The sequence below is a fragment of the Centropristis striata genome, chromosome 13, assembly GCF_030273125.1.
Source record: "Centropristis striata isolate RG_2023a ecotype Rhode Island chromosome 13, C.striata_1.0, whole genome shotgun sequence".
Taxonomy (NCBI): domain Eukaryota; kingdom Metazoa; phylum Chordata; class Actinopteri; order Perciformes; family Serranidae; genus Centropristis; species Centropristis striata.
This window is the reverse complement of record NC_081529.1, coordinates 23,127,845-23,151,727: the sequence shown is the minus strand read 5'-3', so window position 1 is coordinate 23,151,727 and position 23,883 is coordinate 23,127,845. Positions and strand designations below refer to the sequence as shown.

The window sequence follows — 23,883 nt, the reverse complement described above, 5'->3', positions numbered from 1 at the left end:
GTGTGTGTTACAGAGTGTGTGTGAGTGTTTGTGTGTGTGTGAGAGAGAGAGTGTGTGTATGTGAGTGTGTGTGTATGTGTGTATGTGAGTGTGTTACACTGAGTGTGTGTGTGTGTGTGTGTGTGTGTATGTGAGTGTGTTACACTGAGTGAGTGAGTGAGTGAATGAGTGTGTGTGTGTGTTACACTGAGTGAGTGAGTGAGTGAGTGAGTGAGTGTGTGTGTTTGGTTTGTTTTCCCTCCATTAATGTTTCACGTTTCTGAAGCATCAAGATTTCTCCACCTGAACGACCTTCAGACAGGAAACACAGTCACATTATACTGTAGAACCTGTCTGTCTCTCCGTCTGTCCTCTCCTCTCATGTCTGTGTGAAGCTGCTCCTGACACAGTAAATATAATAAATATATAAAATAATAGCTGACTAGTCAAACCCAACGAGCACACACACACACGCGCTGCCGACAGACTGTGTGTGCAGGGTTAGTGCTGTAAATGTTTTAAATGCTGTAAATGTTTTAAATGTTCTAAATGTTCTAAATGCTGTAAATTTTGTAAATGCTGTACATTTTTAAATGCTGTAAATGCTTTAAATGCTGTAAATGTTTTAAATGTTCTAAATTATGTAAATGCTGTAAATGTTTTAAATGCTGTAAATATTTTTAAACGCTGTAAATGTTGTAAATGCTGTAAATATTTTAAATGTTGTCAATGTTGTAAATGTTTTAGATGTTTTAACTGCTATAAATGTTTTTAATGTTGTCTGACAGGAAACTAAAAAACCCTCCTGAAGTTTGAAGGTCAAGCGATTCGTAACTTTTCAAACTGTTTCTGAATGAAACGAACAAAGGTTTCGGATCCAAGAGGAACTTTATTGATAACAAAGCACTTTAACAGCCAACAAGCAGACAGAGAGACGGTTTGGCACCTGGTATCGAACTGCATTCTGGGTAATATGTAATGGGGGGGGGGGGGGGGGCATTCAGAAACAGGTGAGATGATGACATCATAATGACATCATAGAGACAGACTGTCTGTGATCGGAGGGATTTTATATCAGAAGCTAACAGGCTAATAAACTAACACACCAGTCCAGGCTGTTAGCATGGGTTAGCATGGATTACCCTTGTTTCTGATTTTTTAATTTCTTAATTAATGAAGACGTGTTTCTAGAGATTGTGTGAGCTAATGGAGGTTTTTATTTTTCAGGTTTTCTGATTTCTGACTTTTCTTTCAGCATTCAGCTTCACTTGGAGCTTTCTCCAGGACCTTTTCAAGGACCTCAACATGCAACGTACAGAGACACGTCCAGGACGTTCAACCTAGCTTAGCACAAAGACTGGACACAGAGGGAACAGGTCTTTATGCTAAGCTGTTCCCATTCTTCATGCTAAGCTAGGCTAACCATTTTCCTCTGTTCCCATTTTTATGCTAAGGTAAGCTAACCATTTCCTTCTGTTCCCATTCTTTATGCTAAGCTATGCTAACCATTTCCCTCTGTTCCCATTCTTTATGCTAAGCTAACTTTTCCCTTTGTTCCAATTCTTTATGCTAAGCTAACCATTTCCATCTGTTCCCATTCTTTATGCTAAGCTATGCTAGCCATTTCCCTCTGTTCCCATTCTTTATGCTAAAACAAGCTAACCATTTCCCTCTGTTTCCATTCTTTATGCTAAGCTAACCATTTCCCTGTGTTCCCATTCTTTATGCAAACCTAGGCTAACCAGAGGACGTGTGACCTGACTGACATAAAATCCCTCCAATCTTTGGTTTGTCAGGTGGAGGTTTAGAGGAAATGACATGTTTTGTTTTCTTTCTTCCGTCAGGTAGTTTCTTGGTAACAGGAAGGGGCGGGGTCTGCAGGCACAGGGTTGGCCAATCACAGGCCTTGTTTGGCAAGGGAGTCGGTCACCTGACAGGGAGAGGAGGCGTGTTATTGATGTGTGTGTTTCGACTGTTTGTGTGTGTTCTCAGGTAAATGTCTCACCTGTTCGGCCGGGTCGAGGGGCGGGGCTTCAGCGGTGTTAAGGCCGTCAGGCTGGACAATGATCTCGGCGCCGTGGTCAGTCCGAGCTTTGGCGCTCTCCCTGAAGGTCAGCTTCTGGGTCTCGATCTGTCGGAGATCAAACACGGAAACACCTGAAGCTGCTGCTTTACATTTACATTTAGTAATTTAGTCTTTTATCCAAAGCGACTTACAGAAACGGAAAACAATGAAGGTCTAGTGCTCTAAGAGGCGTTTCTGCAGCAATAAGGTCTAGTGAGGATTCTTTAAGGAATAAAGTTGTGGTGTGGTGCTAGGAGAGAAGGTCCTCTCTGAAGAGCTGTGTTCCACCAGCGGGGAACAACAAACAAACAATTTGGATTGCCTGGACCAACGGGTGGCAGAGCCAGGCGCCGTTCACTGGAAGAGCTCAGCGGTGGTGAGGTAGCGTATGCCTGAATCAGGGAGTCAAGTTCAGAGATGACAGCTTGTGTCAGGAGTTCTGTAGCATGTTGAGTTAGGTAAGGTCTGCTTTCTCTGATGTTGTAAAGTACAAAGCGTCATGATCGGGCAACTGAGGCAATGTGACTGGAAAAGGTGAGTTGGTCATCAATCATCACCCCTAAGTAAGGAGGAAATGATAGATAGAGCTGAGTGTCATCTGCATAGCAGTGATAAGAGAAGCCATGTGAGCGGATAATCTGACCCAGAGAGGTGGTGTAGATAGAGAATAGCAGGGGCCCCAGCACTGAGCCCTGGGGGACCCCTGTGGTGAAGTGAAGTTGACAACTGTCCATGCCAGGATACACTGAATGAGCCTCCTGTCAGGTAGGAATCAAACCAGGACAAAGCCAAGCCAGAGATGCCCATTTTAGAGAGAGTAGAGAGGAGGATGTGATGGTTAACAACTGACAAGTCAAGCAGAATGAGAACTGAGGACTTTGCTGCTGTTCTTGCTTCTTTTAAGGCTTCTGTCACAGACAACAGAGCAGTTTCAGTCGAGTGACCGCTCTTGAAACCAGATTGATTTGGATCAAGAAGATTGTTCTGTAGGAGGAATTCTGAAAGTTGCTTAGAGACCTTCCATGCAATAGTTTTGGATAAAATGGAAGAAGTGAGACAGGGTGATAGTTCTCAACTTCGGCAGGTTTGAGAGAGGGTTTCCTGAGTAGAGGTGTTACCCGAGCTGCTTTGAATGCAGTGGGAAAAGTGCTGCAGGACAGTGACGCGTCAATTGTCACTGGAATTTCACTGGCTCGGAAATCTTCTGCTGGCGTGATGGTAGGGCTAATGGATTGAAGACGGTTTGCTGGAATAAAGTCCAACGAGCATGTAATAGAACAGCTACTAGGGGTGGGCGATATGGCCCTAAAAGATTATCATGATATTTCAGAGTATTTTTGCGATAACGATATTCTTGATGATATTAAAAAATACTGAAAAATATGTAGAAAATTATTTTTTAGTCTATAAATAAATGAAAAATGTACATCAAAATAAAAAGCAATCATAAATCTAAATGTAGTGTAAATTGCAAATCTCAACAGTTGCCAAATACAAAAAAATTACTTGACTCTTGAGTATTAGCAAATAATAATAAAAAATAACCATCTAGGGGGTCCGGGGGCCCCCCGGGAGAAAATTTTGTACATTTTATAGTACAATGTGATTAATCTCGTCCACTTTGAGAGCTAAATGTGAGCAAACACCTCACATAAGATTTTATTTACAGTCAACAGGGCTTTCCACTAGGACATGGAGTAGCCAGACAGTTTTGAAAAATAGCTGGCTAGGGAATTTTTTTTTTCATAAAAGCCCAAATTTGGTGCCTCTCACATATTCTAATGCCACTATTCTATCATATAGACTGATCATAATTATTGCCAATTTTAATTAATTATTGTAAAGGAGAATAAAGGTTCTTCTATGTTTTATTTAAGGCATCTTATTTTGACAGTCTTCTTGTAATTTCTGTGGTGGATTCTGTGCTCTTATTTTGAAAGCTGCATTTGTATAGCGACAGGAAGTAATAGTAGCTTTTTGTGATTAAAACAACTTTAATTGTTAGCTAATGCTAGCTCGTGGCTAAGGAACGGCACAATGCAACAGTGTGTTTGGACCGTATGGACCTCTGACAGGACAGGTTGATAGTGTTTAGATCGGCTCACGCACACACAGACGCACACAGAGAGAGAGTGGGGACGGGACTGATACATTACAGACAGGTAGGTGCTTGTTTTGAAGCGCAGTGGGAGGGCAGCTCGGTATATTCAGTGTGTGTGTGTGAATGCGCGCACATGTCTCGGAAGAGGACAGAGAGGTGAGAGACACTCTGCTGAGCAGAGACAGAATGCAAAATAACTTTATATTATAAATAGTGTAGCCTAGATATACTTTCAGTAGGGGAGGGGGCGAAGGGTTGAGTCGCGATTTGAAGGTGGAAAAGAGTTTCCGGGTATCAGTGACACTGTTGACTTTGTCGTTGTAAAAATCAGTCTTTGCAGCAGTGATGCTGGTTGAGAAGGAGGACAAGAGTGATCGGAGGGTATCATTCAACCATGGGTGGGATTGGTTGGGTCGAGCAGGCCTTTTAGCTAGAGGACAGAGCTTGTTCAGACATGAATTCAGAGTAGAGCAGAGTGAGTCAGTGGCATCATTAACCTTCAGAGAGGAGAAGGTGTTGAGCGAAGGTAGGACAGAGGTGACAATAGAGGAGAAGTGGGCTGGGGATAAGTTCCGGAGGTTACGGCGGAACGTAACCAGAGGGACATTAAACTGGATAGTGTTGTTAGCAGGTTGCTAGCAGGATGTTAGGAGGTTGTTAGCTTGTTGTTAGCAGGTTGTTAGCGTGATGTTGGCGTGATGTTAGCAGGTTGTTAGCAGGTTGTTAGCTTGCTGTAAGCATGGCGTTAGCGTGTTGTTAGCAGGATGTTAGCGTGTTGTTAGCAGGTTGCTAGGTTGCTGTAGGTGTGTCAATAGCACGATGCTAGCAGGTACCTTCTTCTTCCCTCCTCCTGGCACATGAGTGACGTTCTCCAGAGAACCAACTTTAGACTGAACAGTTTTAAATTCCAACTTCTCTGATTTGATCTCCACCCGCCCTCCACCTGTCAACAACAACAACAACAACAACATCAACAGCAACAACAACAACAACAACAACAACAACAGGAGGACATTATATCTTACACACTGCAGCAGAATAAACATATACACATAATGTATGGGAAATATCCTATAAATGTCCTGAAATATGTATATATATATAAACACAAATATTACAATTACACAGTGTGAAGTCAAGTCAAAGTTGAGTCTAGTCAGTGTGTCGGTGAAAATTCTTTTAGAACGTAAACAGAAACACAGCGAGAACAGGTTGATGGTCCCCAAGCTGTCACTTAAATATGTATATGTGTGTTTGTTACCTGGTTTGTGGGAGATGTTGGCTTTGGAGCCACATTTAGAGGTCACATTGGTCAGGTCCAGCTTCTTATTGACCATGGACACCTAGAGAGAGACAGACAGACAGGCAGAGAGAGAGAGAGAGAGAGAGAGAGAGAGAGACAGGCAGACAGACAGAGTCCTGATTTAATTTGCATTTTACTTTTTCAGTTAAACCTGTGTGTGTGTGTGTGTGTGTGTGTGCGCGCGCGCGAGTGTGTGTGTGTGTGTGTGTGTGTATGTGTGTGTGTTACCTTGCCTCCTCCAGGTGTGTGTTTCAGGTTCTCTGTGGATCCGACCTTTGACCTCACGTTGGTGAGGTCAGGCATGGGGTGAGAGGGGAGGGGGGGCGTCCGGCCCCGGGCGGAGCCAGGGGACCTGGGGGGGGTCCGGACCACCGCCACCTGAGACCAGAACCAGAATCACAGAGTCCGATCATTTTTGTCCTCTAGTGGATGGATGTAGAGTCTTGATTGTTTGTATTTTTATTTTATACTATTTATTTATATTTTATTTGATCATTATATTATATTTTAATTGTCTTTATCTGTTTACTCTGTACTTTCCCCCATGAGGATCAATAACAAACATCTGGTCTCATCTTAAACCCTCTGGAATGATTTAGGCAGGTGAGCAGGTGAAGAGATGAACAGGTGAACAGGTGAAAAGATGAACAGGTGAACAGATGAACAGGTGTACAGGTGAAGAGATAAACAGGTGAACAGGTAAACAGGTGTACAGATGAGCAGGTGAATAGGTGAGCATGTGTACAGGTGAACAGGTAGACTGGTGTACAGGTGAGCAGGTGAACAGATGAACAGGTGAACAGGTGTACAGGTGAACATGTGAGGAGGTGAACAGGTGTACAGGTGAACAGGTGTACAGGAGAACAGGTGAAGAGATAAACATGTGAACAGGTGAGCAGGTGTACCAGTGAACAGGTGAACAGATGAACAGGTGAGCAGGTGTACAGATGAGCAGGTGAGCAGGTGTACAGGTGAACAGGTAGACTGGTGTACAGGTGAGTAGGTGAACAGATGAGCAGGTGAACAGGTTGAGAGGTGTACAGCAGAGCAGGTGAACAGGTGAAGAGATGAACAGGTGAACAGGTAAACAGGTGAACAGGTGTCTGACCTTCTTTACGTCTCTGTTTGGAGTCGATGATCGGCTGGCAGGAGAACGACTTCCTGGACTACCACCATCTACAGATTCTGAAAGACAGACAGACAGACAGACAGAGACAGGTTAGAGAACGAGAACAGACAGACAGGTTAGAGACAGACAGACGGACAGGTCAGAGACAGACAGGTCAGAGACAGACAGACAGACAGACAGACAGACAGACAGACAGACAGGTTGGTACCTGTACTCTTGGCTGAGATCATCTTTGCTGCTCTGGCGCCTCCTGCTGACCTGGAGGCCTTAAACAAACACAGTGTTTAATGATATTGTTATTGTTGTGTCAAATCCCAATACTCACAAAAACAAAATCACAAAATGCACTCCAGACCTGCAGAGGGAAACCACACACAAGAGGTGGGTGGAACCAAAATAGCAGGAAGTGATCCCAGGGGGACCATATTCTGCTGCACACCAACTGAAAGGCATGGCACAAAATGTTTGGTGGTGGTTCAGTTGGCCCTTTCACCTGCTGCTGGAAACAAGGGAAGACCACAACTCCTAATCAGATCGGAGATGCAACTGGTAGGAGAAACCCACTCTAAATTGGGAATGATATATGTTGAGGTCATGGTTTTTTATGACTGTTTGATTTGATTAATTACAAAAAATGTAACATTTGTTTAAGTAAACCTTATTATTAAGTATGTAAATCATTACTTTAATTGTTTACTTGGTTAATTTTGAATGACTTTGTTTGTTTTAAAGTAATGGTAACATTTATTTTCTAGAAAAACTGTTTAGTTAAATGTTTAGTGTTTTGCTTTCAAGACTAATGCCTGTTTTTCTGTTTCTTAAAGGTAATCAACCTATTTCACACCACTCTGTTTTAAACCACAAATCACCAACCATCTTCAAGAAAATAAAAAACCAAAGAAAAAGTGGAAAAATGAGTTGTTCCTTTGCATCCTTCGCATACTGACAAGGCAGTTTTTCAAGTTTGGGCCAAGTTGTGGTCAAAAAGAAGACAGAACTTGACAGTTGATAACCAGCGTGGCAGTGAAGACCAGGATCAAAGGCCTGAAGTCAAGCTGTCGACGCAAAGGAAGAAAAATTGACTGAAAACTCTTCACCATGGCGAAGGAAACTCTTGGGAAGACAGTCAAGCAACTGAAGCAAGAGAGGACCTTAGCTAAAACTGCCTTCACCAAGCAAGCCAACTACATGAGCAGAGCTGCAGATGGCATGATCAAGCATGAGCTACAAGAGGAGTTCAGCAAGCTTAGTTCCCTGGCAAGGCATGTCAGCGACACGAATGATGAATACAGGGCTGGTCTACTGGCAGACAGTGAAGCTGGAACTGATGAAGGCGAAGAAGTCAAGCTTGGCAAGCACCAACAGGATGAGCTTGAAAAGACAATGGAAGAGTGTGACGCGAGACTGGATGAAGTCCGGAAAGCAGTCCAATCCAACCTCTGGCAAAGGTATGGTGAAAATGAGGTAACCTCTGCAATCCAGGAAGCAGGGAACGCCTGTGAAAGAGCTCATGCAAGCTCCCCCATCACTGCTGTCAATAGAGACGGCTATGAACTGCAGCTGGAAGGAGTGAGGAGGCTTGTCCATGATGCAATTGCAAGCCTGAAAGACTGGGAAAGATGGATCCCACCTGATCAGACGGCACACCTGGAGGGCAGAGTAAAGGACCTGAGAGGGTTTGGCAACAACCTCGAAGCCAGAATGGCAGAATTCCTCACCGCACAAAGAATTGCAGAGGAGGAAAGAAGAGGAAGAGAGCCTCAACTTATGACTGTTCCACAACCAGCGCTGAGAATAAAGCCAACCAGTCTACCTAAATTCACTGGGTTCAAGAGGAATTTCCACAGATGGAGGAGAGACTGGGAAAGCCTGCAAAGACAGGGAGAGCCGACTGGCTCAGTGGAAGTGAAGAAGTTCCAACTCCTGGACAGTGTGGACGAGAGAATATGCAGAGACCTGCGTCTGTCAACATACAACAGTGCTGAAGACATATTTAGAGTAATTCAAAACAGGTATGGAAACAAGGCAACAATCACCTTGGAAATAATTGAGGACCTGGAGAGGATCCCCCCTTCACACCAGCCAAGGAAGGTGATTGACCTAATTCAAGCTGTAGAAAAGGCCCTGGATGACCTCACCGAGCTTGAAAGCACTGGAGCCATCAAGAATCCCCTTGTGATCAGATCCATAGAGAGCAAACTGCCAGACAATATGAAGAGAGACTGGCTCACATTCATGGTCAATCCAAGAAACGGTGTCACACCTGACAATCACTTCGACAGCCTTCTTACATTCTTAAAGACCCAGGAGGACATTCTAGAGAAACTAGACCAACTGGGTGTAAGTGGAAGATCTGAAAAAAAGCCTACTTACCTGGAAAAGAAGTATACCTCCACAAAGTCCACAAGGAAAGGAGGATGTGTTGTCTGTGGGGATGAAAAGCACCGTGAAAAGATCTTCTTCTGCAAGCGGTTCAAAGAACTAAAACCTGGCGAGAAGCTAAATGCTGTTGAAAAGCTTGGAGCATGCAGAAGATGCCTCGTATGTCATACAGAGGATGAGGAATGTGTGGACACTTACCTGTGCAGGAACAGAGACTGCAAGAAAGGAACCTCCTCAGACCACCATTTCTTTCTTTGCCTGAAAGGAGGATTCAAAGGGAAAGAATCTGAGAAAGTGGGAAAACCCAGCTCCAGCAGGCAAGCACTCACAGAGGAACAGGAGAAATTAATATCTGAGCTCACTCCAGGCATGGCAGAAAAATTCAGGAGAGCTTTCACCAACATGGCTGCAAAATCACACTGCACTGAAAAGGACCTACCTGGAGTGATGGACTCAAAAACACGTGAGTTACCAGTTATTCTTATGCTTCTGGAAGTAACTGCTAATGCAGGACAGAAAATTGGAACTCTCATTGACTTGGCGTCAGATACCAACTACATCACTCACAGAGCTGCCAGAAGACTGAAGCTACGGAGTGAAAAGATCATGCTTGTTGTCCATGGAGTCGGAGGCATGGCCATGAAGGTAAAGACCAAAAGATACTCACTCAAGGTGAGAGTCAAGACACCTAGAGGCACAGAGAGAGCTCATGAGCTTATCTGCTATGGCTTGGATGAAATTGCAGAAGTTCACAGAGTAATCAAACCACAACAGCTCAAGAAGTTCTTCCCTGAAAGGGCCTGATGTCCTCAATCCCATCAGAGCAGTGCTACTAAGGTTCAGAAGAGGAGTCCATGCTGCCCTTGGCGACATAAGGAAAATGTACAATTCTGTGTGGCTTGAAGACCTGGAGATGCACCTCCACAGATTTCTCTGGAGGGACAGTGAAGATGGAGAAATTGAGGAATACGCCATCACCAGAGTCAACATTGGCGATCAACCAGCTGGGTGCATCGCGCAACTAGGCATGAGAGAGACAGCAAAGCTGCCAATGTTCACTCACCTGGAGGAGGAGCGTAGGATCCTTGAAGAGGATTCCTATGTAGATGACATCCTGACATCCCATAATGACCTGGAAAAACTAGACGAAACCACCAGAACAGTTCCTGAAGGCAGGTGGATTCTTCCTCAAGCCGTGGGTCCGGTCAGGCCAAAGTGGGAGGCAGAAGGATGCATCAGAAAATCCAGTATCACCAGATCAAGTCTTCATTCTTCCCAACCAAATGAGAGAAGGAGACAACAAAGCCCTTGGAGTTGGCTACCTGGTCGAATCAGACAAACTATACCTCATGACCTCGATCAACTTCTCAAAGAGAAAAAAGAAGATGAGGGTGAGCCAAAATCTCCTTGGAGAAGAGGTGAGAGGAAAAACTCCAAACCCACTGACAAGGAGACAACTGCTTAGCCAAGTAGCTAGCTTGTATGACCCAATAGGCCTCGCAACACCTGCCAAACAGAAGGGAGCCATTCTGGTCAGGAAAGCTTTTCAAGAAGCTGGAGGCAAAACTCTGACCCGAGATACATGGGACAAACCTCTGTCTGAAAGACTGAGGGAAGAAGCCATCCACTTGTTTGAGGAATACACACGCCTCAACCAAATAACCTTCCACAGGAGCCTCACACCAGTCAAAACGATTGGAGGACCCTGTGGAATAACATTCTCTGATGGAAGTGACCAGAGCAGACCAAAAAGAAGACAGAACTTGACAGTTATTATTGTTATAATTATTATTATTATTGATATTATTATTATTACAATTACAGCCAGTGATCAGTTTAATAGGAACAATCGTCATGACGAAAATATAGAAACAAATAAAAAATGAATCACTTAAATATAAAACCTTGACCGTTTCTAAAATAAATAAACAATAACAATAATATCAATAACAATATAACTGATGTTTGATTAATTAAAAGACAAAACACCATTTTACCTTCACAACTTCTTCTGTGGTTTCTTTTACAGCTGCTTTTTCTGCAGAAGAAGAAAAGTTTAATGTCCAACAAAAAAAAGAGTTAATCAGTGATTAACGAGTTAATGATTCATGTTTTCATGTTGAAGGGCAGCAAACAGAAGCAGAAGTCAAAGGTCAGGAAGTGAGCTTAGGGAGGGGTCATCCAGAGGTCAAGAGGTCAACATGAAGTCTCCAGTCTGTGTCACTCTCACAATGAGGTTGAAAACATAAAAAAACTGTCCTGAAACATGACACAGAGGAGGAGAAGCAGGAAGAGGAGGAGGAGGAGCAGGAGAAGGAGGAGGAGCGGAGCAGGAGGAGGAGGAGGAAGAGAGGAGCAGGAAGAGGAGGAGCAGAGGAGGAGCAGGAGGGGGAGGAGGAGCATGAGGAGGAGCAAAAAAAGATAAAGAGGAGGGGGAGGAAGAGGAGAGGAATGAGAAGTTTAGCAGGAAATAGAAAGAAAATAGGAGCTGAAAACACAGAAAAGAAGGTGATGGAGGAGTGCAGGAGGAGGAACGACAGACCTTTCTTCAGAGGAGGAGGAGTGCCTGATTTCCTGCCTGGGGCAGCCTGTTTAGCTCGAGGAGCGCTTGTTTTCTGAGGAGGAGGAGCAAGTTTGGGAGAGGAGGAGGTTGGAGGACCTGAAATCAAACGCCTCCTGTCGACTCCGTTGGTCAGAGGAGCGTTTGTTTTATCAGCAGGGACCTCCTCATCTGCAGGAGCAGGAGGAGCAGTAGGCTCCGAACTGCTGGGAGCGGTTGTTTTGTTTACCTCTGGGATGGGCTCCTGCTGCCCCTCCTTCTGTTTGTCAGCTCCTCTTACATCTAGAGGAGGTGTGAGGGGAGAGCAAGGAGTGTCTGCACCTCCTCCTGCATGGTGCTCCTCCTTATCTGTCACATTTACTCGTTTCTCCTTTATCACCTCCTTTTCGTCTTCCTTTTCTCTCTCCTCTTCTTCCTGTTCTTCTCCTCTGACTTGCTCCTCCTCTTCGTCAGCTCTTCCCTGCTCCTGTTGTAAAGGAGGAGGTGTGATGGAGGAGCAGAGAGTCTCAGGCTGCTTCTGTTTCTTCTCCAACTCCTCATCTTTGGCTCCTGCTTCTAGCTGCTTCTTTTCAACTAACACCTCCTCTTTCTGTTTGACTTCCTCCTCTTCTTCATCTGCTCCTCTCTCATCAGGAGGAGGTGTGATGGAGGAGCAGGGGCTCTCCCTCTCTGTCTCCTTGTCACCTAGCTGCTCCTGTTTGTTCATCATGGATTTCTCCTCCTCATTTCTCCTCTCTGGCTGCTCCTCAGACCTCCTCATTATCAGTTCACCTCCTTCCTGTTGCTCCACCTCCTCCTCCTTCACTCTGCTTCCATTTGGGAGTTTTTCCAGAGAACAGACAGAGTGGAGGTCTGAGGGGGAGGAGGAGAGAGGAGAAGGAGGACAAGAGAGAAGAAAGACGAGAGAAGAGAAGGAGGAGGAGAGAGGAAAGGAGGAGGAGAGAAGAGAAGGAGGAGGAGAGAGGAGGAGGAGAGGGGAGACGGAGGAGTAGAGAAGAGAAAAGAGAAGGAGAAGGAGAGAGGAGAAGGAGGAGGAGAGAAGGAGAGACACTTACACCGTCGTCTTTAACACCGTCGTCTCTAACACCGTCGTCTCTAACACCGTCGTCTCTGACACCGTCGTCTCTGACACCGTCGTCTCCGACATCGTCGTCTTTGACATCGTCGTCTTTGACATCGTCGTCTCTCAAACCGTCGTCTCTAACACCGTCGTCTCTAACACCGTCGTCTCGAACGCCGTCGTCTTTAACGCCGTCGTCTTTAACGCCGTCGTCTCGAATGCCGTCGTCTCGAACGCCGTCGTCTTTAACATCGTCGTCTTTAACATCGTCGTCTCTAACACCGTCGTCTTTAACATCGTCGTCTCTAACACCGTCGTCTCTGACACCGTCGTCTCCGACATCGTCGTCTTTGACATCGTCGTCTCTCAAACCGTCGTCTCTAACGCCGTCGTCTCTAACGCCGTCGCCTCGAACGCCGTCGTCTCTAACGCCGTCGTCTTTAACGCCGTCGTCTCTAACGCCGTCGTCTCGAACGCCGTCGTCTCGAACGCCGTCGTCTTTAACATCGTCGTCTTTAACATCGTCGTCTCTAACACCGTCGTCTCTAACACCGTCAAACTCAAACCGTCAAACTCAAGAGAGAAGAAAGACGAGAGAAGAGAAGGAGGAGGAGAGAGGAAAGGAGGAGGAGAGAAGAGAAGGAGGAGGAGAGAGGAAAGGAGGAGGAGAGAAGAGAAGGAGGAGGAGAGAGGAGGAGGAGAGGGGAGACGGAGGAGTAGAGAAGAGAAAAGAGAAGGAGAAGGAGAGAGGAGAAGGAGGAGGAGAGAAGAGAAGGAGAGACACTTACACCGTCGTCTTTAACACCGTCGTCTCTAACACCGTCGCCTTTAACACCGTCATCTCTAACACGTCGTCTCTGGCACCGTCGTCTCTGACTCCGTCGTCTCTGACACCGTCGTCTCTGACACCGTCGTCTCTGACTCCGTCGTCTCTGACACCGTCGTCTCTGACGCCGTCGCCTCTGACGCCGTCGTCTTTGACGCCGTCGTCTTTAACGCCGTCGTCTTTAACGCCGTCGTCTTTAACGCCGTCGTCTCGAACGCCGTCGTCTTTAACGCCGTCGTCTCTAACGCCGTCGTCTCGAACGGCGTCGTCTCGAACGGCGTCGTCTCAAACGCCATCGTCTGTAACACCGTCGCCTTTAACACCGTCGTCTCTAACACCGTCGTCTCTAACACCGTCGTCTCTAACACCGTCGTCTCTAACACCGTCGTCTCTCAAACCGTCGTCTCTAACGTCGTCGTCTCTCAAACCGTCTTCTCTAACGCCGTCGTCTCTAACGCCGTCGTCTCTAACGCCGTCTTCTCTAACGCCGTCGTCTCTAACGCCGTCGTCTCTCAAACCGTCGTCTCTAACATTGTCGTCTCTCAAACCGTCGTCTCTCAAACCGTCGTCTCTAACGCCGTCGTCTCTAATGCCGTCGTCTCTAACGCCGTCGTCTCTAACATTGTCGTCCCTCACGCCGTCGTCCCTCACGCCGTCGTCCCTCACGCCGTCGTCTCTAACGCCGTCGTCTCTAACACCGTCGTCTCTAACACCGTCGTCTCTAACACCATCGTCTTTAACATCGCCATCCCTCACACCGTCAACTCTAACACCCTTGTCTCTCACACCGTAATTTTTAGCTATTGATGAGCTAATACTGAGCTAACACTGAGCTAATCCTGAGCTGATGTTAAGCTAACAGGGTGAACTTTAGTGTTTTTATATTTATATATTATTATATTATATTTATATCATTTCATGTTTTTCAAGGTTTAATTGATTGTTGATCGACAGACAGCCTACCTCCCAGCATGCACTGCTCCTCAGGGGCAAAACCATCTACGAGGGGAGCTGCGTCTCCTTCCATCATCACTCCTAGAGGAGAGGAGAGAAGGAGGAGAGGAGGAGGAGAAGAGGAGGCGAGGAGGAGAGGAGGAGGTTGAGAGGAGAGGAGGAGGAGAGGAGAGGAGGAGGAGGAGAGGTGAGGAGAAGAGGAGGTTGAGAGGAGAGGAGGAGGAGAGGTGAGGAGAAGGAGGAGAGGAGAAGACGAGGAGGAGGAGAGGAGGGGAAGAGAGGAGGAGAGGAGAGGAGTGGAGAGGAGAGGAGGGGAGGGGAAGGGAGGAGGAGGAGAGGAATGGTCAGTGCGCATGCTCAGTAACAGTTAATCCTCCATGATGATGCAGCAACAAACAATAAATTCAGTTTCTTTTGAACTGTCTGTCACCTCCACCTGTCAATCATCTGCTCTGACACACGTGCACCTCTCCATTGTGCGTGTCTGTGTGTGTGTGTGTGTGTGTGTGTGTGTGTGTGTGTGTGTGTATGTGAAGCTACTTTAGCCCGCAGGCTAACAGACATCCACGCGGCGGTAGAGCGACGCGCGGAGTGGGGATTTGGGCGGAGACACGCGGTCACGAAGCGGAGAAATACCGCTGACGCGTCTGCCGCCTCCGAGCCTGGAGACAGCGGCAGAGACACTCGGAGCAGACAGAGAGACAGACAGGTGGAGAGACAGACAGGTGGAGGACAGGAGAGACAGACAGGCACAGGGAGAGAGAACAGGTGCAGCAGGGTGCGGGTCTTACCTCCTGGCTGGTCCGTCCGTCTGTCTGCGACTCCGCCCTGCTGCTGCGCCTCCACCTGCCACCGCTCCGTCAGGGGGCGCTCCGCCCGGTGCATGCTGGTAGAGGAGGCTGCGGTTACCATGGTGACCTGCTGCATCACTGACACCCAGCAACACAACAAAGTTCAAATATTACAGAAATATACTGCTCAATATTATCAAAATACTGCATGTAGATTTTATAGATATCAGGCCTACTGCAGTGCTGCAGGTATAATATATATAATGAAATACTCAGCCTGTCCAGCAGGAGGCGCCACGTCACTGCTGCTGTCAGTATGATGAGTCACACTGAACTAATAGTAACAATGATACAGCTGTGTAGTTTATTTGTTTTTGTTTTAATGTTGTTTATGTCATTTTAACACAAATATTAATACAACTTCATAACTTTAGATTGTACACCAAGAATGTTATATAGACCTGGTCCTCTACACAGACCTGGGGTCATGTATCAACGCTGCGTACGCACAAAAACATTGCGTACACTGATTTTCCCTCACACACCACATGTATGAAAAGTGAACTTGCCGTGAGAATGTGCGGACTCCTGCGCAATCTTTTGAGGTGCCATGAGAATGTGCGGTGGCACCGCAAACTTTTGTTTGGCAGAAAGTACTGTCTTTTATGCTCTGTTTAAAACATGTTTCATGTCTAAACTCAAACTACACACAACTGGCTTTGTGTTTACAGTTTATAGCTCTCGGAAAAATGAAGGAAAAATGACGTTTACCACCCTCATTTACCCGTTCTAAACACGAGGGGGATAGATGATTTTATTGTTGATCTATTATTATATTTTAGATTTCACATGTGCATTGCTGCTAATTTGTGCAATAATAGTATGTTGAAGTCTGTATGTTTTTTAAGATTGTATATTTTCTTAAGTCTATATATTTAGCTATTTCCACTTTTTTATATACATATATACCGAATTTCCCTCCGGGGATCCATAAAGTCTGATTCTGATTAATATGGAGCGCACAAATCTTTCACAGATAAACTGCCTCAATTACTGTGTCAAAGTCCCGATCGCCTATTGTTTCCCCTTTGGTTTAACATGGAGATGTTAACGCTGCAGGTGCACAGGATCCAGGACACACAGATCCCTCTCCCCAGAGAAAAAATGTGTGTGGGAAATCCTTGATCCTTGACACAGACCGGGTCCTCTACCAGAGATATATATATATATATATATATATATATATATATATATATATATATATATATATATATATATATATACAGATATATATATATACAGAGTCAGAGACTCAGCTTTGAAACATTTTTCCAGTCAGTGTAATTATTTATTATTATTTAATAGACATCAGCTGATACAGAAACAGTTTTTGTCTTTAACCTGATTTATTCATCAATTAAATAATTTATATTGATCCAATATTTACAAAAACAAGTTTTAAATCTGATGCTGATCAAGATTTACCAGATAATAATGCCACTGATGTCACACACACACACACACACACACACACACACACACACACACACACCACAGACACACACACACACGCACAGACAAACACACACACACACACACGCACACACACACACACTGTTGAATCCTGAGTGTTTTCTACATTAAATCTGCAGCAACAACATTTACAGTTTGCGATAAATAAATATTATAATATAATTATAATGAATATATGATCATATATGATTAATAATAATAATAATAAATATGTTTAAGCTGCTGTATAGGTCCGTCTGAGGGAAAGAGCATTTAAAGTACAAAAACACTAAAAGAGAAAATCCTGGATTATCGTCATGGTAACTATAATAAATATAATAACTGTCTCTATATATTCTATAATTTATTCATTTTACAGCCTGAAGCAGCTGATCATTACATCATTAATAAAGTTATTGATCTTTACATCATCATAAATAAAGTTATTGATCTTCATCAGCTGCCTGAGTCACTGTGGAAGCAGCTGATTGGTGAGCACATGGTAAGGGGCGGGGCCAACAGTCCTGACTGACAGCTCCGAAAACTGTCCTGCACTGTGATTGGCTGTCTGAGTCGATCCATTGGGTGCTTGAATCGGATCCTCCTCTGATTGACTGTCTGGCATGACATCACAGACTGCAGCAGGGTCAGGGGGAGGTCAGAGGTCAGGGGTCAGAGGGTGGAGGTGTTTGAGGCTGTGGAAGGACACTCTGCTGGGGAGGTCAAGGGTCAGGGTTCAGAGGGGGGAGGTCAGGGGTCACGGTCAGAGGGTGGAGGTCTGTTTGATGCTGTGGAAGGAGACTCTGCTGGGGGAGGTCGGTAGTGAGGAGGCGCGCACCACCCGACTCCTGAAGGAGTGACGGTCCTGCCAACGAACCCAACGCTTCCTGACCGCTGACCTCACCTTGAGACAGACAAGAGGAGAGACAGGTATTGGTCCATCAGTTTGTTGGTGTAAACATCATCAGCAACAATAAAGAGTAAAAGATAAATGAAATCACCTCGTTGTTGAGGAAACAGTAGAAGACAGAGACAAAGAAGCCCTGCAGACACACAGGACAGGGTTAGAGCTAACAGAGCCAACAGGCTCCTAACAGGCTGCTAATAGTGCTAACAGTGCTAACCTGGAAAGATTCCAGGATGGAGTTGAAGTAGATGAAAACGATCTGAGCGACTTCGTCGTCTCCTCCAGGATTCACAAAGAACAACATGTAGGTGATCCCTAACAGAGGCAGCAGCACCAGGGTCGCCTTCACCGCCTTCCTGCAGGAGCACAACAACAACAACATCAACAACAACAACATCATCATCAACAACATCAACAACAACACCATCAACAACAACAACATTCACATCAACAACAACAACAACACCATCAACATCAACATCAACAACACCATCAACAACAACGTCATCATCAACAACATCAACATCTACAACACCATTAAAATCAACAACAACAACATCAACAACAACATCATCAACATCAACACCAACACCAACAACAAAACATCAACAACACCATCAACAATAACAACATAAAAAACATCAGCAACAACAACAACACCATCAACAACAAAACATCAACAACACCATCAACAACATCATCAACAACAACACCATCAACATCGTCATCATCAACATCTACAACAACACTATCAAAATCAACAACATCAACAACAACAACAACAACAAAACATCAACAACACCATCAACAACAACAACATCAACAACAACATCAATGTAAAAACATCATCAACAACAACAACAACACCATCATCAACAACACCATCAACAACAACAGTCATCATCAACAACATCTACAACACCATCAACAACAACAACATCATCAACAACATCAACAGCAACAACACCATCAACAACAACATCAACAACAAAATCAACATAAAAACATCAACAACACCATCAACAACATCATCAACAACAAAACATCATCAACACCATCAACAACAACATAAAAACATCAACAACAACAACAACAACATCATCAACAACAACAACATCAACAACAATAACAAAATCAACAACATCAACAACAACAACAACATCAACAACATCAACAACACCATCAACATCATCAACAACAACAACAAAAACAACATCAGCAGCATAAACAACAACAACATCAACATCAACAACATCTGAGGGGTGTTCCATCAACGTGGCTAAACAAACCGTGGCTTCATTGAAAAAGCCTGGTCAGAATTAAGACCAACTCTCACTTCAGGCTAAAGCCATTCCACTAAAGCCGCTCAGTCGCGTCTAGTCAACGCTAACTCAACCCAGGCTATACAAGCCAGCATTGTGTGCGAACGCTGAGTTTATAAGCGGCCCGTATTAATCGATCGTGGAACAGCCAATAAGATGTCGCAAAAAGCGGTGAAAAGCAGCGCTGAAGGAGCTTTATGAAGATTATCGAGTGACGGTCACAATAAGAGTTGAAAAACAGCGCTGATCTTTCCTCGGCGGCCGAGCAAACGATGCTGTTGGAGCTTTATGAAGAATATAAAGTGACTGTCACAAAAACAGACAATACTACTACTACCATTAACAGAGCCAGGGAGATGGCATGGCAAAAAAATTGCAGACTGATAAAATGCATGAGTAATTCAATCCTACTTATTGTGTTATTTGTAGTGGTTAATAAATTAACAATTAGATCACTAGATACAATAAAAGTGGTTATATTATTAGTAGGCTGGATAATAACAGCTGTATGTTCACAGTTAGCTGTAGGCTAAGTTCAGAGAACTCACAACTACAATGAATTTACTGTAAATTGGCCTTACTGGGTAAAGTAACCCTGTCCTATATTAATTATTCTGTTACATCTCAACAGTAGGAATCTGAACAGCCAAAAGGACTTGGACAAGTGAAAATGTAATAATGTTTGGGCTGTATCTTCATTCTACAGATTGTGTATAACCATGCACCTTGCTGCAGGACACAGCTGGAACAACTACAGCAGCAAGCAATGATGAAACTGAAAATTAAATAACAATTGGCAATTACATAATCAACTAAGCCTACTCTTTGACACGTTTTCTTTTACAGGATGTCGGTGCGATCTGCAAGCGTCATGTGTTTATGGGAACTGAAAACCAAAAACTCGATATGGAGACAAAAAGCTAAAAATTTAATAATTGAAATGGAGATAAAGTAACTAGAGAATGATGTAAGTATACATTTTACTACAGCAGAAGGTCCTGGTTTAGACTGTGTTTAATGTGTTTTTTTGTCTTAACAGCTAGAACAAAATGAATAAATAAAGACTACTAAAAAACTTTTGCACACTTTTCTTAAATTATACATGTTTAGCTTTAAAATAAAGGGTTCACTCCAAAACAAAAGTTGCATGAATTAAACAACAGATTGACTGAAATAGGTATGTGAATTCATGCCTCGTCACATTGTGAGAAAAAAAGTCTAAACCAGACTGTAACATTAAAAAAACAAAGTCTAAACTTTCCACACGGATATGACAAAAGTGTGCGCGCCAGAACAGAAACGTGGTGGAACTGTCTTTTGGGATATTGTTTCCGCCAGTCGGGAATTATTTGACACACAGCTAAAGTAAGCTTGACAGTTAGCCTGCTCCGGTGTAGGTACCAGATTGGCTCGGCCTGCCAGATTGGCTAGGGGGTCCTGCTGATTATGTCACACAAAACGCTACAGCAAGGCGACTCCGACAAACTAAGTAGCTTTCGACTTTTAGATAGAAGTAAGTATATAGTATATATATATATATATATATATATATATATATATACATACACACACACATACATACATACAAATATATACTTTTAAGCTATTTTTCGCCTGTCTGTGTGTGTATTTATCTATATGTACACACACGAATATCCAACAGAAACGCAATTATTCTTATATTTTATGTACATTTACAGGAGTCCACACACCACACCCTTATAGTAAAAATAAAAAGCAGTTTATTGCTGCTTAGCATACAAATACACAAAACTTGAACGTTGGTTTCGCCACAGGCAAGCGTTGCTATGTCTACAGCTGTTGCCACGACGTACAGCCACAGCTGTGTGACATACAGCCAATCACAACTGTCCTTTGTACATTGTACTCCCATTTAAGCGTACAGCCAATCACATTGTGTGACGTAATCAACGGGCGAAGGACCCCGAGCCGATTTGGCAGCCGAGCCGATCTGGGGCCTCATGTATCAACGCTGCGTAAGCACAAAAACATTGCGTACGCTGTTTTTTCCGCACACGCCACATGTATGAAAAGTGAACTTGCCGTGAGAATGTGCGGACCACTCCGCAACCTTTCAAGGTGCCGTAAGACAAACTTTTGTTTGGCAGAAACTACTGTGTTTTATGCTCTATTTAAAACATGTTTCATGTCTAAACTCAAACTACACACAACTGCCATTATTTTTTATAGTTTATAGCTCTCAGAAAATGGAGGGAAAATGCTGTTTTCCACCATCAATAACCCGTTCTAAATATGAGGGGATAGATGATTTTTTTTTCATCTATTATCATATTTTAGACTTCACCTGCATACTGCTGCTTACTTGTGCAATTATAGTATGTTGAAGTCTGTATGTTTTTTAAGATTGTATATTTTCTTAAGTATATATATTCTGCTATTTCCACTATTTTTATATACCGATTTTTTTTATATACCTCCGGGGATCAATAAACTACTTGTGATTCTGATTATGGAGCGCAAACATTTTTCACAGTTAACCTGCCTTAATTACTTTGTCAAAGTCCAGATCGCCGACTGTTTCCCCTTTGGTTTAACATGGAGATGTTAACACTGCAGGTGCACAGTGATCAATGACACACAGATCCCTCTCTCCGGAGAAAAAACTTCTAGGTAGGGAAAGGGAAATCCTTTCAGAATAAGTCAGGTGTGGTGCATATTTGATCCCGTATGTGATGTTTAATTGGGACAACAAGTTAAGTGTGGCTTATAAACTGATGCGTAAAAACGATATTGGCAGCATTACACACCGGCAGCTCTAACGGATAAGACGAAATTTAAAAACAGTTCCACTGCTGGTTGGGATGTATCAAGGAAAGGTGCGCTGAACCTGGCGTAAGCACAGTTTGATACATGTGGAGGTGAGTTTGCGTATGTACTTTCCTAGTTTTGGGAGTACGCCATCTTTCAGTATGAAAGCTACGCACACTTTGATACATGAGGCCCCTGGTACCTACACCGGAGCAGGCTAGTTCAGTGGTGTAAGTTACCATGGTTACTGAGTGGGGAGTCACACAAGACACTTTGATTGAACGGATCTCTCACTTAAATTAGCGAGGCTTATCAAAATAAGTCAGGCTTTTCCTTAATCCACATTGATGGAACACCCCTCAGCAGCATCAACAACAACAACAACAACAACAACAACAACAACAACAACAACAACATCAGCACTAGGGGGCTGTTCCGTCAAGGTGGCTTAAGGAAAAGCTGTTTTATTTTGAAAAGTCTTGCTAATTTGAGAGACCCATTAATGTGGCTCAGTTACCATGGTAACGTGGCTTACTGACGAGCTAACTTTAGCTTTGTGTCAAACAATTTCTGACGGGCGGAAACAGAATCCCAAAAAACACAATTCAGTCACGTTTCTTTTAGGTTTGTGTCACTTTTTTCCTTGTGGAAGGTTTAGACTTAGTTCTTATGTTTACATTAAGCTCCTTCAGCTGCTTTCACCTCTTTAGATTGGCTGTTCCACTGACAGACCTGTTCTTCTGACTGACCTGTGCTACTGATAGACTCCATGCTCTGCAGCTTCTATTAGCTGTTTGAGTTAACGTCCACTGAGCTAAAGGCTGATGTTAATCTAAACAGGCTGTTTAATGAAGCCACCGTTTGATGGAACAGCCTGAGGTTTGATGGAACAGCCTGATTGATGGAACAGCCTGAGGTTTGATGGAACCGCCTGATTGATGGAACAGCCTGAGATTTGATAGAACTGCCTGATTGATGGAACCGCCTGAGGGTTGATGGAACCGCCTGATTGATGGAACAGCCTGAGGTTTGATGGAACAGCCTGAGGTTTGATGGAACAGCCTGATTGATGGAACAGCCTGAGGTTTGATGGAACAGCCTGAGGTTTGACGGAACAGCCTGAGGTTTGACGGAACAGCCTGAGGGTTGATGGAACAGCCTGATTGATGAAACAGCCTGATTGATGAAACAGCTTCATGTTTGATAGAACAGCCTGATTGATGAAACAGCCTGGTTGATGAAACAGCCTGATTGATGAAACAGCTTCATGTTTGATGGAACAGCCTGATTGATGGAACAGCCTGAGGTTTGACCGAACAGCCTAATTGATGGAACAGCCTGAAGTTTGATGGAACAGCCTGAGGGTTGATGGAACAGCCTGATTGATGGAACAGCCTGAGGGTTGATGGAACAGCCTTATTGATGGAACAGCCTGATTGATGGAACAGCCTGATTGATGAAACAGCCTGATTGATGAAACAGCTTCATGTTTGATAGAACAGCCTGATTGATGAAACAGCCTGGTTGATGAAACAGCCTGATTGATGAAACAGCTTCATGTTTGATGGAACAGCCTGATTGATGGAACAGCCTGAGGTTTGACCGAACAGCCTAATTGATGGAACAGCCTGAAGTTTGATGGAACAGCCTGAGGGTTGATGGAACAGCCTGATTGATGGAACAGCCTGATTGATGGAACAGCCTGAGGGTTGATGGAACAGCCTTATTGATGGAACAGCCTGATTGATGGAACAGCCTGAGGTCTGGTACCTGTACTGAATGGTCTCTGAGGTGGTCGACGCCCTCAGTTTGGTCATCAGGATCCGAACGATGTTGAACAGGAAGACAAAGTTTATCTAAGGAGAAAGACTCAATATCAGTTTTAAGATGGACTGGATGTGTTTAAGGTGGACTGGATGTGTTTAAGGTGGACTGACTGTGTTTAAGGTGGACTGGATGTGTTTAAGGTGTTCTGGACCTGTTTAAGGTAGACTGGCTGTTTAATTTGGACTGGACTTGTTTAAGGTGGACTGGATGTTTTTAAGATGGACTGGGTGTGTTTAAGGTGGACTGACTGTGTTTAAGGTGGACTGGATGTGTTTAAGGTGGACTGGATGTGTTTAGGGGGACTGACTGTTTAAGGTGGGCTGGATGTGTTTAAGGTGGACTGACTCTTTAAGGTGGACTGAATGTGGTCTTACC

The 23,883-nt window shown here is 44.2% G+C and overlaps 2 protein-coding genes across 3 annotated transcripts in view; both read right to left on the bottom strand.

Annotated features, from left to right (window-relative positions):
* Positions 1-964: 964 nt before the first annotated feature.
* Positions 965-15,271, bottom strand: maptb (microtubule-associated protein tau b). Its single transcript, XM_059348118.1, has 11 exons — positions 15,151-15,271; positions 14,369-14,440; positions 11,502-12,371; positions 10,957-10,997; positions 6,786-6,843; positions 6,557-6,633; positions 5,677-5,826; positions 5,407-5,488; positions 4,979-5,088; positions 1,985-2,110; positions 965-1,909 (listed from the first exon to the last, which is right to left on the bottom strand). Exons 1-11 carry the CDS (start codon positions 15,269-15,271, stop codon positions 1,877-1,879), a joined length of 1,740 nt encoding a protein of 579 aa, XP_059204101.1. The 3' UTR covers positions 965-1,876.
* Positions 15,272-16,466: 1,195 nt separating this feature from the next.
* Positions 16,467-23,883, bottom strand: part of crhr1 (corticotropin releasing hormone receptor 1) — a 22,281-nt gene continuing 14,864 nt past the window's right edge. The window contains exons 10-14 of one of the 2 annotated variants that reach the window (XM_059348315.1): position 23,883; positions 23,452-23,537; positions 17,787-17,925; positions 17,664-17,705; positions 16,467-17,566 (exon numbers count right to left, since the gene is read on the bottom strand). The exon at position 23,883 is cut by the window's right edge and continues 72 nt beyond it. In XM_059348315.1, the coding sequence (XP_059204298.1) occupies positions 17,426-17,566; positions 17,664-17,705; positions 17,787-17,925; positions 23,452-23,537; position 23,883 (409 nt within the window). In that variant the 3' untranslated portion in view covers positions 16,467-17,425. The remainder of the gene's footprint in view (positions 17,567-17,663; positions 17,706-17,786; positions 17,926-23,451; positions 23,538-23,882) is intronic. The other variant, XM_059348316.1, reaches the window with a different exon arrangement.